This window comes from Oreochromis aureus, linkage group 3, assembly GCF_013358895.1.
Source record: "Oreochromis aureus strain Israel breed Guangdong linkage group 3, ZZ_aureus, whole genome shotgun sequence".
Taxonomy (NCBI): Eukaryota; Metazoa; Chordata; class Actinopteri; order Cichliformes; family Cichlidae; genus Oreochromis; species Oreochromis aureus.
Window position 1 is genome coordinate 7,542,924 of NC_052944.1, and position 15,592 is coordinate 7,558,515.

At 38.6% G+C, this 15,592-nt stretch overlaps 2 protein-coding genes across 5 annotated transcripts in view; one reads left to right on the forward strand and one right to left on the reverse strand.

Annotated features, from left to right (window-relative positions):
* The first annotated feature begins 2,622 nt into the window (after window positions 1-2,622).
* mad2l1 (MAD2 mitotic arrest deficient-like 1 (yeast)) lies at window positions 2,623-10,883 on the forward strand. Its single transcript, XM_031728219.2, has 5 exons — window positions 2,623-2,814; window positions 3,280-3,426; window positions 4,747-4,867; window positions 10,148-10,251; window positions 10,331-10,883. The coding sequence occupies exons 1-5, from the start codon at window positions 2,751-2,753 to the stop codon at window positions 10,501-10,503; spliced, it is 609 nt and encodes a 202-aa protein (XP_031584079.1). The 5' UTR covers window positions 2,623-2,750; the 3' UTR covers window positions 10,504-10,883.
* A 338-nt stretch (window positions 10,884-11,221) lies between these two features.
* Window positions 11,222-15,592, reverse strand: part of pde5ab (phosphodiesterase 5A, cGMP-specific, b) — a 111,031-nt gene continuing 106,660 nt past the window's right edge. For all 4 annotated transcript variants that reach the window (XM_039609283.1, XM_039609282.1, XM_031728238.2 and 1 more), the window contains exons 20-22: window positions 15,508-15,582; window positions 14,507-14,590; window positions 11,222-14,398 (exon numbers count right to left, since the gene is read on the reverse strand). In XM_039609283.1, coding sequence (XP_039465217.1) covers window positions 14,279-14,398; window positions 14,507-14,590; window positions 15,508-15,582 — 279 coding nt within the window. In that variant the 3' untranslated portion in view covers window positions 11,222-14,278. The remainder of the gene's footprint in view (window positions 14,399-14,506; window positions 14,591-15,507; window positions 15,583-15,592) is intronic.

The window sequence follows — 15,592 nt, forward strand, 5'->3', positions numbered from 1 at the left end:
AAATAAGCCTTTCTCCCTCCTGAGTCACAACTGCCCTCAATTATGAAATAATTTTAGATGTCAACAGCACAAAATACTGTCAATTTTAAATATAAAAAATTTATATTTCACAGGCAAGAAGGTCATCACCGCTTCTCCGCCTCAACTTATTTGAGACATGTTGCTGCTATCAAAATCAAAATGTTCTCATTTTTTCCTTAAAATGGTACATTTTCTCTGTTTACAGGTTCTGTATGTCTATTATTATCTATTATGAATAAAATATGGGTTTCAAATCATTGTATTTTGTTTATATTTAGGTTTCACACTGCTTCACAACTTTTTGGATGCTGAATCAGCTGATGCAAGATGATACAAGTTGAAGACTGCACATTGTGTCATAGAGAAAAAGACTTAAATGAGCTTTTGGAGACTCTAGTGATGAATGGCAACATGCTTGTGGTTGAGGAAAAAGACATCAGGCTATGACATGCATGATGAGTTACCTCATTACCTTCTATAGCTAGGAGGAAAGCTGAAGGGACTGCATTAAGAAGTGCTTTAGAACATCTACAGGGAACTTGAAAAGCTAATTTATGGAAGGATGTGTTGTTGTTATGGGTCCATTGAATGTGCTTAATCCTCTTGAGCCTTTTTATGTAAGGATGTATGCAAGGATCTGTAGCCCAGAGTCTGTGACTGCAATTAATGCAGAGTTGTGTGTGCTTCAAGTAATTCTATTCTCAAGTAGTGAGAATAGAATTTATTTTCTCCTGCTAATATGGGTCCCAGTTGCAGCCTTTGTTTCAGTCTAAGCAGAGACCCTGGGACCTCCCTTCCTTTGGCCATCTCCTCCAGGTATTCTGGGTGGGACACTGAGATCTTCTCAATCCAGCTGAGAAACATAATTTCTTCAGTATGTTCTTAGTCTGCCTAATGATCTCTTCTCAGTTGGAAGTTCCCAAAATACCTCCTACGTAAAGTGTTTTGGGAACTTCCAACTGAGAAGAGATCCTCTCATCATTCTGATGAGAATGAAGAATGTAGTCATTCTGATCAGATGCCCAAACCACCTCAAATGGCTCAGCTGTAGAAAAGCAGCAGCTCAACTTGTTTGTTTTGCATATGTGGAAATGTGCAAAACAGCCAGGACCCATTCCCCAACCCGAAGGTGCAGGAAGCAATGTCTTATTCACTGGAGAGAACCCTAATATATAAGTACCTAACTGTTGGCATATGAGCATACACTTTTCTGCATTTATCTTTCATCAAAACCAACTCTAGTTGTGGGCAGTACTTCAAAAAAAGATTGGTTTCAGAACCTATTATCCCCACTGAGGTGAGGCCATACATATGTATTTCCTATCTTGCAACCTGTGGTATAAGTTCCAGCTGTTTCCCTCCTAGAACCAGTCCACCCCCTCCCTTAGCAAAATAGTGCCTGACTCCTACAGCCTCTCCTACAGGTGGTGGGCCCACTAGACAGACTGGCCCATGTGGATAATTCAGTCAGAGTCTGGCAGGTCCCCATGAGTTATGACCTGGCCACCATACACTTGCCAGTGGGCCCCTCAGTGGTAGGGCTGAGGTATCCCTTTCCTGGAAGAGGTATCATATTTCATAGGTTTTATCATCATAGGTATCTTCTGAATCACAGTTCGTTCGACTCTTCACCCAAATCAATTTGTCTTAGGAGATGATACCAGGGAACAATTGTCTGGAAAACAAAGTTCTGAGATCACTGGGGTATGTAAAAAAAATATACAAAGTGTGAGAAAATCCAAGTACCATAATAGTCAAAACACTGTAAATATGAAATAGAAATTTGAGAAAAAAACATTACCTGACCTAAATATGAATGACTGTAAATTTTCACCTACTAAGTACTGTCTGATGTTTCAAATGTAAATGAAACGTACGAATTAGAAGTGAAGGTTAACAGATGTGTAAATAATAATACTTTCTGACAGTTTGATGTGTGGTGTTCATATCCTGTGTCTGTCTGGGGACCTTGTTAATGAGACCAGCTGCAGCTGGAAAGAAGCCATTTTTCATGAATCACAAGTTTCCCAAAGAAGGTTCGAAGCTTTTCATTAATTTTGGGAGAAGTTGGTCAAATCTAATCTGCCCACTTAGTGGTCCTGGAGGTGTGCAGGTCCCGCATGGCTTTCCTCCAGAAAGAAAAAGCCAATTACTGACTGAGAAAAAAACATCTATGATATATATATAAAAAAGCACATAGCAAAAAGAGAAGTACAGAGCCAACAAGACTTAAAAGCTAGCATTAACTGAAATTGTCTTTCTTTTGTTTTGCAATTTTGATTCTTTTGTGTGAAAGCTGAGGGACTTTTCCAAGTCTGCATACAATGGTTGTTTGGACCCCTTTAGGATTATTAAAACGTGGTATCTACAATATTAACCTATTACTTCAGTCATTTGCACAGTGACACATTACAATAATATACAGTCAATTAAAAGATAGAAATGGCTTTAACATAAGAAAATAAATAAATGCCAACAATCCTGTGTAACGTTCAGACCGTGGCGTTGAATTATTATTCTACACTGCTCTCTAGTGTCGCAAAATTGTAAGCGTAACCTAAGACGTCATCAACCTTGCGCCCCAATCTCACACGCATGCGCAATTGTGTGGAAGCTGACAAAATTCAAACTGGGTGGCGGGTAGTTGAAGTCGGAAGACGTAGAAGAAGACTTAAAAGAAAAACGTACAATATATTTATTGTTAAGAACTCAACCAAAGTGTTAAGAAAATGACAAGCACGTTGAAGGGAATTACTCTCAAAGGAAGCGCGGAGTTAGTAGCCGAGTTCTTTTGTAAGTATTTCTGTTATTTCATCTTTTAGTCGCTCGTTTTCGACATGCATGCATGTAAAGCTAATATGCTATTGGGCCTACATAGTGCCCGATAACATATTAGCATCAACGCAGCATGTATGCACTCACATGACAAGCTGTTGATCAAAAATAAAGTGTTTAAGCCTGACGTATCCTATAAGCGTCAATTCACAACTTCAAACCGAATAATTTGTAAAGACTGTCTAGTTTTCGGCCCTTGTAGTGAGAATCGTGAATGTACACCATATATGGTTTCTATTCTGCCGAGCTAATATATTCATTGATTCCCAGTTAGTTTTCTCTCGTGTTATTAGCTGTTTGTGTGTAGTTGTTTTTATACTCTTCTATCCCTTTCAAGTTTGAACCACATAAGCCTCTAAATTTTACGAATACTAGAATTCTGGCGTATTTGAACCCTTTGATTTCCCCCTTTGTCATTCACAGCTTTCGGCATCAACAGCATCCTGTACCAACGGGGCATCTATCCTCCAGAGACATTTACCAGAGTTACCCACTATGACATGAGTCTCCAACTCACTACTGACCTCAAGCTGAAGAACTATCTGACTAACGTGGTGTCTCAACTTAAAGGTATCTCAATAGTGGGCTTCTCCACTCGTGACACAACCAAGTAGAAAGTGGAAAAACTCAACAAGAAAAAGTAAAGGCAAAAGCCGTACTGAAATACAAAATAAGGTGATGTTTGTGAACAATGAATGATTTTGTCTATTTATTTTGATAATTCGGTGATCGGTCTTTACTCAATAAATGATAGTTTATAGTAACTTGTTAATTGCGATTTCTGAGTAGGGCCACATGGTGGTGCATTTCCCCCTCCCCTTTTTGTTGTGTTGATGAACTCAGATGCCTATTAGACTCATGCCTGAGATTTTAATTGGTATGACCTGGCATCTTAAGATCAACGTTAAGTAACATACAAAGCAGCACACGTGAGTTTCCATTCCCATGTTACACAAATTTGTGTTAAGCTACTCTTAGGCTCTTGTCAGGTGAACTACAAGCTATTTCTGGTTAAAAACACTAGATTTTTTTTTTCATTTTTACTTTGCCAATTTTTGATTTTGCCATAAATACTTATGTGTGTGAATGAGGAAAGAGATCGGTGCACCCTTTTCTGTCCAAGGTGATGCCATTGTAATATTATATTTTATTTTTTATTTTGTTCTTAAATCCAATGCCCCCAACTGTTGATGGCTGCCTCCTCGGGTTTCTTCCTGTTGAAAAGAAGTTTTTCATTCCCATCAATGCCTAGTGCTTGCTGTTCTGGGATCATCTGATTGTTTTTCTTTTTAAGCCTGTGGGGGTCTTTACTTTAAAGTGTAAAGTCTCTTGAAGCGACTGTTGTGATTTTTAGTGCAATATAAATAAAACTAAATAGAATAAATGTCTCTGGATTTTCAGTTCAAGTTTAGTTAATGTAATTCGTATCAGAATATTCATATTTTTGGGTGCTTATGTCAAATCACTGAAGCTCTCAACTGTGTAATGCTAAGAGTAGTAAAATTACAGAATACAAATCATATCTAGGAGCACAGAGTATAAGTGCTTTTTCTCCTTTAAGTTCTAAAGATGTTTTAACTTGATTATTGGGATTTTAAGAATTGGTGTTAGTCAAAATGGTTACTGAATTATTGATGATGTTGGTTAGATAAAGACATTATGGTTGAGGGTGGTCATTCTTGCCACAATGTGTACAATATTTAGTGTACATTTGCATTTACAGCCCATATTCAGAATGGCTATTTTTCTCACAGACTCGTGATCTTTTGGATATAGTTGTGGATACAAAATTCTCTACATCTTTGTATTATGTTTTTAGGGAGTTTAACTACCTCTCACCTTTCATGACAACACATCATTAAAAATTTGTTTGCTCTTTTTGTGTTGCAGAGTGGCTGTTTGAGTGCACTGTGCAAAAGCTGGTGTTGGTGATTACATGTCTGGAAACCAACGAGGTGCTCGAGAGATGGCAGTTTGACATTGAGTGCGACAAGTCTGCTAAAGAGAGCAGGTCAGTACCTCTACTAGACTTTTTTCTTTTTTTAAAAAAAGGCTCCATGCGAAGGGTCATTAATTTGCTGTCTCATCTAATTCCAACACCTGGCATGTTGCACTTGTACTTCCCCCACCATCGGTTTGAGTGGAGTGATGGCCGTTTCTCAATTCTCAAGTACGCGAGTACGTACTCGCGTTCTCGGTGAGTACGTACTCGCCGAGAACACACGGGAGTACGTACCCGCCGAGAACGCGAGCACGGACTCGCGATATGTACAATTGGAACACCTGTGTACGTGATGATGTCACAGGTCCGGAGTTTTTACTGCCGTCCCCTCTTAATTTAACTGTGAGTAACATGTTATGAAGCGTAACTTTAATCACAGCCAAACCGGTTTACTCAGGAACAAATAAAACACTGAAATAAACCAAACATTAACATTTAGAAGTGATCTAAGTGACTTATATATCATTTTTAACCTCAGTAGTGGAACCTCTATTAATAAAAATAGTGTACATGTACATACGTGTACATACGTGTACATACCTTAATAAAAACAAGCAGGTGAGATGTTAGAACGCTTTTATTTTTATTTTAGTGGACACTCAATACTATAGACAGCTGCTGGGGTTTCTTTAACCTGAGTAGTGAGAAGACCGCGAGCGGGGGGGGGGTTGAAAACGATGTGCCCGGAGTCCACTGTTGAGTTTTGGACGAAATGCATTCTGGGATATTTAGCTGTACCAAGTCCACACCGATGCATGCTCGATAAAACGGGCGGAGCGAGAACACATCCGGGACTTTTTCGTGTTCTCGGCTTGATGCGTACTTCGAATTGGAACAGTACTTGGTCTCCGACTGATGACGTATCACGAGAACGCAAGTACGCATATTGAGAAACGCCCGATATATTGTGTAAATTGTTTTGAGCTTCTGGTACCCTAGGTGTGGACTATCAGGTTCCTGATTAGCAGCACCTGTGCGCATGGACTCTGCAACAGTGATCAGTTGGCGTCTGCTGTAAGCATGGCATGTTTGACTGATCTGGATAGGACTCGTGTTATAGGGTAACCTCCAGTTGGTGTTCCACAAAGTCAAGTTACAGTATTATGTGGCGTGATCCCTACAGTAGCATCTCCAAATGAAGGCCAAGTTCCACCACTTGGGACCTGCAGGCAGTCTTCTACAGGTTTGGACGATGTGGCTGACGGCTTGCTAGCCAGACAATCTAGAACAGACTGCACATGGCCAGCCTCTGTCTCATAGGGCTACTGGGATTCCTGTCATGACTGCCCGTCACCATCAGGCCTGTTTGCGTTTCTGTTGGCAACATGTGCACTGGAAATTTATGTTCAGCGATGAGTCTAGAATCTGCCTGTAACAGTTAGACCATAGGGTCGATTTTTGGAGGAGACGCAGAGAAAATTATGCTGATTGCTTCACTGACGGGGTAACGCCTTTTTGTGGAGGCAGTGTGATAGTGTGAGGCAGCGTTATTGAGATGAGATTCTGCAACCAGTGGCAATCTGGGTCAGGAAAGATGTTAATGCTCAGCCCACCGAAGAGTGTGGTTTATCAAACTACCTCCAGAATTTGGGAGTAGGGAGGATGCAATGGTCTGCCTACAGTCTTGACCTAAACCCAACTAACCAATTGTGGTTCAGCTTTGTGCCGTTTGTATCAGAGTGACCAACACAACTAAGCTGGCTGACTTATAGCAAATGCTGGTGAGCATGAGAAGGAGCTGCCAGGCTGTTCTCCAACCAGTTGTAGCAGATGACTGCCTCTTCCTGAGCCTGGTTCTGCTGGAGGCGTCTTCCTCTTTAAAGACAGTTTTTGAGAATCTGCTATATCTTGACATGATTGTGTTGCACAGTTCTTAGATGCACATTCATGCTGCTGTTACTCAGGCAATGATATTAAAACCTTAACTCACTGGTATTTGGCAAATTAGGGTTTACCCCTGCAGCAGCATGAACTCAAGATACAAACCAGATTTGAGCAAAAGGATTCATGCTGTGTCATCTGCAGCCTCAGCAGCTATCTGACCAGGCTGTGTTCAGTTTTGTATAGCTCTGTCCACTAGAGCAGGGCGATATGACCAAAAATATTTATCACAATATAAATTTGAAAATTTGCGCCAACTATATAACTGACGATATAATTGACACTAGACAAAATACTTTACAACTCCACAACTTTGTTAGTGCAAAAAAAACACCCAGTGTATTTTCACTTAAACAAGCAGCTGTTTTTTATGTGCATTAAAGGTATATAAAAATTTAACAGTGCAAATGCAAATTCCTTGCTGACAGTTTAACCAAAAGGCATTTCCAGTAGAAACTGGCCGACATATCCTCAGCATAACCATGTATAATATCCACAAAACTTAAAAAGAGGTTATACACACATAATACGGTAATATTATGTTGAAGCACAGTACGTATCACTCCGCGAGGCTCCTGCCTACGATAGCCGTAATGCTCCGACAATCCATCAAGCGGTGCAGGTTCGTAGCTTTGACAGATTTTCGAGCGCCATGTACCACATAAAATCGGTTCGAGGTCAGTAAACACAACCAGAATTCATACATAAGGCACACGGGATTATAAGGGGCACTGTCGATTTTTTTCTTTAGAAAAGTCAAAGGATTGATTTTAAGTGTGCCGTATTTTCCAAAAAACACGGTAATAACGACGGCCCGCTTGCATGCTCTACCAAAAATAGTGCTTTGTTGTGTATCTGACGGACAAAAGCCAAACCAGTTCCACACCACTGAAGTTGCAGCATTTTTACAAACCAATTCTGGTTCATCTGTTTCATTCAACGGTCCACTTTCCCCCTTCTCATTCTCCGTCGCCGCCATGCTTTTTCCGCCATGTGCGTATGTAAACAAAGGCACTGCGCATGCGCCTTTTACCCATATTCTATCGCGATATTTCATTTTCTTATTGTTGCCCAACATTATACCGGTATTACTGTGAACGGTATGATATGGCTCAGCCCTACTGTCCACTGCAGTGTCAGATTTCCATGGCTTGCAAGAGAGAATCCATTATGGTCTTCTTAGATTGCATCCCATGAGCCTCAACGTTAGGTGTGTTGTGAGTCTGACTGCTTTTATGCTTGGCACTACTGTAAAGAATTAATTAATATAGCCATTCTGTCAACTTCATCAAATAGAGATTGACAGACCACGTGACTTTCACGCATTGCATTGTGGGTACGAATGGCAACAAAATCAAAACACTGCATCAATCGCTAGCATTTCCAGCACCGGTAATCATTAATTCTGCGGTTTTAATCCCTACTTGCATTTTATTTGCCCCAAAAACAGTTATGTACAAAACGACGGAAAGACAGACTTGACGAAATGGCAAAAAAAAAAAAAAAAAAAAAAAAAAAACGTACGAGGAAAAAATCAAAGGAGTGAAAGGGTTAGACCCATACGAGCATACAGAGTGGAGTAAGGACGTTAGCGTGCTGCCCACCTTTCATCACGCACATATTTATTATTATATGGTCCTAAGTGTGAGTGCATACACTCACAAAATGTTTAGTAACTTCAGATCCCTGCAACAAGCCCAGGTCCAGTTTACTTTGGTGATTTGGACTATTCCATTTCACAGCTGTTGTTACATTTTTTTTCCTTTATCTCCTGTACAGGCCAACGCAATCTATTTGTCGTTTCAGGTTGTAGTATTACACAACATTTTCAGATCTAATAGAAAAAAAATGGGTGTTTCGTAATTCATTCAATTTATTGTCTTTATTTATAACTGTTATTATTGTTTCATTCTATTATAGAATCTTACAAGAAAGAGGCAAAATTGTATTTCATTATGCTTTATTAGCTGCTTCGGTAAAAAACAAATCAACAATACAAAAAAACAAACAAACAAAAAAAAAACCATTGCAAAACATTGCTGAAACAGTTATTCATCACTTGATTGCTTCAATACAACCCTTGGGCACATATATGCAGGACTTTTCGAGGCTGCTTTTCGAGGCTCTCTCTCTTAACCGATCAAATTTCGCTGTGGTAGCAGCTTTAAACTCGGTATAGATAGGTTGATAGAGGGTGCCCAGTCTGGATCGCATTCCTGCATTTTGTAGGCTGGTTTTCCTACAAAACACAACAAATATTAGCCCGCAAAGCCACAGTGAACAAAGCAGCATAGCGCAATGAATTGAATTGAATTCAAATCAATATAAGATTCATTTGTAACCTACATCAACAATTATGTTATGATAAATTACGTAATAACTACAACAGAAGACTTACCTTTGTGGAAATGCTTGGAGCAGACTAACATGTGAGCTGGAGTGTTCTGGAACGTTATATTTGGTCTTCGAATGGCTGCAATCCAGGCCATCCGTCGGCTCTTTGTTACTTCCCGTGGCTGTCATGCGACCGGCTATTGCAGTTAATAATACAGCAGCTTCTTGCCATTCTTTGTGTTTCTTTTTATCGCTGTGTGACTGTTTTCATGTGAAAGCCTGCGTGCGCTAGTACCACTTGCCACTCATACCCAAAATCCTTTGCGGTTTTACCCTGGAATGACGTCACATTTTCAATCTCTATGTGGTAATTCTCCTCTGACCCTCTTCCATTAGCACTGGATCTTCTAGATAAGTAGTTTAGTTTCTTAAATCAACAGTCGCTGCATGTTCTGGTCTTTTTGGCATGGGCATTAATTCAAGCTAGCTGCTGACGAATAGCTGGTGGATGTTTATCAGCTGTCAGGCCAACATGACTGACTGTAGGTGCATGAGTTATATTCCTGTGTGCCACACAGCTGTAGTGTTATCTGAAAGTTATTAACACAGTAATGGGCCGAACGTAGAACACACATGGCTGACTTAATATGACTACGTAGACTCACATACACTGTACTATATGTGGCAGGACCAAATGTGTTAATCTGCTGCTAAAAAATAGGTATTCCCTTTGATTTTAAACCTAGTGTAAAAATAAACCCATGTATATCCTTCTAAGGCATCTGGACACATCTGTTTACTTACACTTAAACTTATTGACAGGAGTTGAATTGTGCAAACTATGTGTTGGTTGGCTGATTTGTCAGCACAGATCTGAATTTGTATGTTTACAGTGGCTTCGTTTTTTTGTTTTTGTTTTTTGCAATAAAATGACATTAAATTTGTACTTTAGAAGAGTCTCGACAACAGAGTATTTAATTTGGTTAAATGAGCATCTGTCATTATTCACACTCAGCTGACTATTGTTTGACTAATAAATAATGCATTCTAACTGAGTTCTCATGTGTCACCCAGTGCACCCAGAGAGAAGTCCATTAAGACAATTCAGGATGAGATCCGCTCAGTTATCAGACAGATAACAGCCACAGTTACTTTCTTGCCCCTGCTGGAGACGCCATGTGAGTAATGAGACTTTTGACCTTTGAGCCCTCGCTGTGGTGGTTAGGTAATAATTTCAACTCCTCCCTCTCCCCTCAGGTGCTTTTGACCTCTTGGTTTACACGGACAAGGACCTGGTGGTTCCAGATAAATGGGAAGAATCGGGGCCGCAGACCATTGACCAGTCAGAGGAAGTGCGTTTACGTTCCTTCACCACTTCAATCCACAAGGTCAACAGCATGGTGGCATACAAGAAGACCGAGTCAGTTTAAACTTCTAAACTACATGAGCTGTTACAGCACCGAACACTGATTCTTATAAAAACCAGTAGATCTAACACTGCCGTGTCTTTGTTCACTGCCTGTACACACAGGCAGTGAACAAAGACACTGGACAACGAGGACCTGTTTTCCTTTGTTGAGCTTCACTGTGTCTTATTTGTCAATATGATAAGGACAAGAAGGCAATGTGTTCTTTCTACATTGATGTAAATATTTCTGCCAAGTGGCATTTGTCTGTAGAAAACAACTGTCTTTTCTTTAGTCTTTTGCTTTCTTTCATGCTTTCAGTCTCTGTTTTAGAAGATAGTGGGACCTATGTTCAACTTTTATAAAATGACATAAATAAATGCCTTTTGCTTTTTCCCAAAGAAGTGATTCTGTGGTTTTATTTCTTTTGTTCAGGAGGTGCCAAGGTTTGTCATTGTGTTATTTATTTTGGAGCATTATATAAAAGATATCATGTGGGTTTTTTGGAGCCTTGAGATGATGCTGTCTTCGGGTGCATTTCAATAGTATAAGCTGATCTTTTCATCAAGGTCAAGAAAGAGAAGTTAGAAAAAGAAGCTTTGGAACGCATTTTTTTTTTTTTTTTTTTTAAATGTGTTTTCATAATTGGAAAGCACACTGACATCCATCCATTCATTCATTGGTTCAATTTTTCACCTGCTTGTTTAGTACACTTGAGAAATCATAGACAGCACACGAGACATAGTAAATAAGTATTATTCTTTAATGGGACATACTATTTACTTCGCTCACAGTGTTGAAAGGTGTCGACAGTTGCAGATGTGTAACACCATCATAGTACCGTATCAGCATATTACATTTTGCAAAAGAAAACCCACAATTCTCTTATCTAGAAAAATCCATCCATCTCTGTCGTGTAATGCCCTCTCATATACATGCAAAAGAAAAAACTGACAACCAAGCAGTGAGGGGTTTTTGTTGTTGTTGTTTTGTTTTTGTTTTTTTCCAGAGAGCACAGAGGCTAAGCTACAGGCACAAGTAAAATAGTCCTGGAGACTTATTCAATGTACAAATGACAAGCACGGATACAAATTAGCTTTCTGAGCATGTGTATCTACAAAAGTGCTTGAGTTAAAATGAATAGTAATATCAGAAACTTTGAAACCCTGTAACTAAAAAGAATAATCTGTACTTTAAAGCAGAGGGTGAAATATGTTCTGCCAGATCCCACTGCTCTTATGCAACAATGTTATCATACTGTTATCCAATAGAAGCCTTTTTATTTCCACTGTACCGAACAGATCAAATCCGTTCTCACTGCTCTTCTCTTTTCCTAAGTCCTTATGCATCCTCCTACATTATTTTTTTCAGTGAGATGTATTCAGAAAGTATCTGCTGCCCTCCCTTGTACGGTAGTGGCTTCCAGACCTCTGTGACTCCTCATCAACAGTTTATTGGCTGGACATTTAACTGTTTTACCAGTTCTGCTGATTCAGCAGTTTCATTTACCGAAACATTTCAGGACTTTTCTTTTCTGCATAAAAAAAAAGAGAAGTTCTGAAGTAAAGTAATGTTATGCCAGGTAATGGTAACATCCTTCAAAACTAGATATTAAAAAACACTCTAGGTGTACAGAAAAATGTCATAGTAATGTGTTGCATTTTCTATTTATTCCTAGTGTGGACATGCTGAAATCCCTTTTATTGAGGAGTAATTGTTCCTTCTTGCAGGATCAGCAAAAACCTGCATTTCACAAGGTCCAAAGGTACCAGATTGTTCTTTTGAATGTGTTGGTGATGACACCTCGCCTCTGACTACAGACTGAAAACCACTGTCTCTAAAGGGTGGACAGCAGTGAACCCAAACACCACAAAATGCTGAAACAGTTAAAAGCTTTATCTAATGAAAAAGTTGCTCCTGGATACATTCTGGGTTATATTTTGAAATTTTCTGCCAAATTCTGTTGTTCAATCAGTCTTTGTAGTGCAACAGAAATGGCTCTAAATGTTAAAGAATCCTTTTTCCTCGTAGCAAATATCTTGTTTGAACAGATTTTTAAATTTATCCATCAGAAAATCAGGTTTACAGAAATAGAAATTATACACAGCATCACACAATGTATCAGAGCTAGATGCCACCCTCGGTGAGTAAATCATACTTCATATTCTGTAGACATTACTCTATCGTTCAGTTTGTAAAATTGCTATGTATAAACAGCATTACTGGACAGGGAGAAACATGGATAAATAAAAATAAGTGGTTCTGTAAAATTGTGAATTGTGTACTTTATCGCAACAAGGCAGTGGCAATATCTAGATCCATTTTCCTTTCAAATCGCAGATCTAGTCTTTGGCTCTTCCTACAGCTGGAAAAATAGAAAATCTAAATTCCAAATAACACAATACAGTACATTTCCAAATGTCATCAGAAGAAGGAGTTGTTCCTAAGAAAGGTCCTATAAAAAAAAGACATGGGATTCTTTTTTTCCACATATGAAAACATTTTCTATATAATAATTGTGTGCTTTGACAAAAGAATGACCTTACAATATAGAAACTCTAATAAATATATAAAACAAAAATAAATATGCAATAGTTAAGACAGTGAATAAAATGTACGAAAGACTCAAATCCACGTAGTGTGTGTGTGTGCGTGTGCCGTGAAGACATATTACAAGTCTATAAGATTATTGTGACACTATGTAAAGTATATAGTAATTGCATTGTCTTTATCCCACTAGAATGGTGCTAATCTCTGAGGATTTGCAAAGCTCCATGTACACTGGAAGCGTAGTGAACATAGTGAATAGAGACCATTGAAAGTGAATTATATCCCACAACTTCAAGTGATTACAGGTGAAATAACCACACTCAAATTCTTTGAATGTTCAGGCAGATTAGAAAAGCGCTAAGTAAGAATCAGTCCATTAACCATTTCCTATTTGCTAAGGGAAGATAATTTTTTTTCAACTTCTAGGCAAGCGACCAAAGCAACTACCAATAGGAATAAAGAATACCTGGAAGTAAATATGTAGAGCTTCCAATGTGTATGCAGCTTAACCATTCAGTGTTCCCTAAAGTTCACTACCTGTCGCAGATAGTGTAGGTTAGACCATCAATATGAAAGCCACTCTGTGCAAAAATAACAATGTCTATGGTAATAAATATAGCTTAGTGCTGACTTTGTTATTATCTCTGGTGAGTGAGAAAAAATGGTGATGACAGGATAAAATGAGCATGACCTCAGAAACAATGATTTCTTGTTGTGGACATATTTCATTCCTTCCTGTTCATGGTAGGGCTTAGCCGTAAAACTAGCATACAACTTTTTAACGAATGTTCAATAGTGGGTGTGGACGGGTACAACTTTGATGTTATTTCATAGTTTATCTATTTTTATCTGTTGTGAAAAGTACTCACAAGAATTACTGATACTCAGGGAGACAGCAAAATTGCTGCCAAGTCTGGGCAGATTACCAACATGTCAACTGACTTGTCTTGTGGCAAACGCTTTGCTGGGTGAGTAAACTCCAGATTACAACAAGGAAAAGAAAGACAAACTGTGAAACCTGACAGCGGCATGTCAACTGTAATAGCTTAAGTCTTAAACTCTTAAGACTGCTCAAGGCAAGTGACCTCTTCTATTATCAGACCTAGTATTTTTTTTTCATGGTAGGAAAATTACTTTTCTACCTCACTGTCAGTCCACGCAATATGCTATTAGATAATTTTAATGAGAATAGGTTGAAAATGTAGAACTCTGGAAATGTGAGTTGGATAAAACCAAACTGGTGTTTGGATCACACCAAGCCGTTGACAAGCCCCTTCTCACACTCCTCGGCTAAACACTTCCACTGCTGCCGGTTTTTCTGACATCCTTCCAACAACGGGGAGCAATACTCCGAAAAGCCAGCCAAGGTCTGTGACAGTAATAAAGAAAATTCATCATGGGAAATCAGTTGCAGAACTGAATTTTCCTGCTATTCATCAGCTAAACTGGTCTGCAAAAATGGCAAGGGCTGAATTACCTCATATAACTGAATGCAAATGGCATCAATGAAGGACACCTGCATGCTCGGTATCTTATCTCTTTTCTCACGATTCATCAGGTCCTGTGAAAGAATTGAAAAAATGAGATGTAAACTTTATATAAAGTCATTAATAAGTTAACTGTTTTAGACCCAAAACAGACAAATCTATGAGAAAATTCAACAACAGCCAGTGATTTCATTAGCCAGTCTAGCAACAGAATTCTGAGTATTTACTGCTGTTTTGTTCCCACTCTAGAAAGCATTTAGCAATATATTTATACATATATATATATATATATATATATATATATATATACATATATATATATATATATATATATATATATATATATATATATATATATATATATATATATAGTTATCTCTTGCTCTCGCTATCTATCTATATCTATGTATATATATAGAGAGAGGGAGAGAGATATTACCACAAAATACCACAATTAGTTGATCAAAAACATCATTTTACAAACAGAATAACTGAGACATGGAAAGATACAGGTATTTATAGTCATGTAAAAAAGACATTTGTCAAATAAATGCACAGTCTGTGAAGAATGAGTACCCTCCCACTGCTTCAATAGGAATTAAAAAGGTAATTAAAAGAGTGAGGAGAGGCCAGGTGCTGCTAATCAAATGCAATTGATTAACTAATCATGACTATAAATGCAACTGTTTGTTTATATAGTGTCAAATAACAATAACAGTGATCTCAGGGCACCTTATACTGTAGGGCAAAGATCTTCCAATACAGGACTGCATAAAGTCCTAAGAAAACATTCTTTTCACATGACTGTAACATCAGCAAAGTTCTTGAAAATGTGTTTGATACTTCATGATTTGAAAGGGAATATATTTAAATGCAGTAGGATGAAATACCAGAGGATCCAGAACAGATTCTTGGGCCACTCGATGGCAAATGTTGCACTGTTGAGAAGGATTTATCCAATATCATACAAATGAACCCTGAAATTACTTACGATTGGTTCAATGTTCAGCTCTTGCCTCTCCTTATCCCCCTGCTCGAAAAACTCAGTGGCCACCAGCTCTGCAATCTGCATCAGA

Excerpts from the sequence above, each read along its gene's own strand:
- mad2l1 (XM_031728219.2), top strand. The coding sequence starts at position 2,751 with ATGACAAGCACGTTGAAGGGAATTACTCTCAAAGGAAGCGCGGAGTTA. Across the intron at positions 4,868-10,147 it reads AAGTCTGCTAAAGAGAGCAG|TGCACCCAGAGAGAAGTCCA; the intron begins GTCAGTACCTCT and ends TGTGTCACCCAG. Across the intron at positions 10,252-10,330 it reads GCCCCTGCTGGAGACGCCAT|GTGCTTTTGACCTCTTGGTT; the intron begins GTGAGTAATGAG and ends CTCTCCCCTCAG.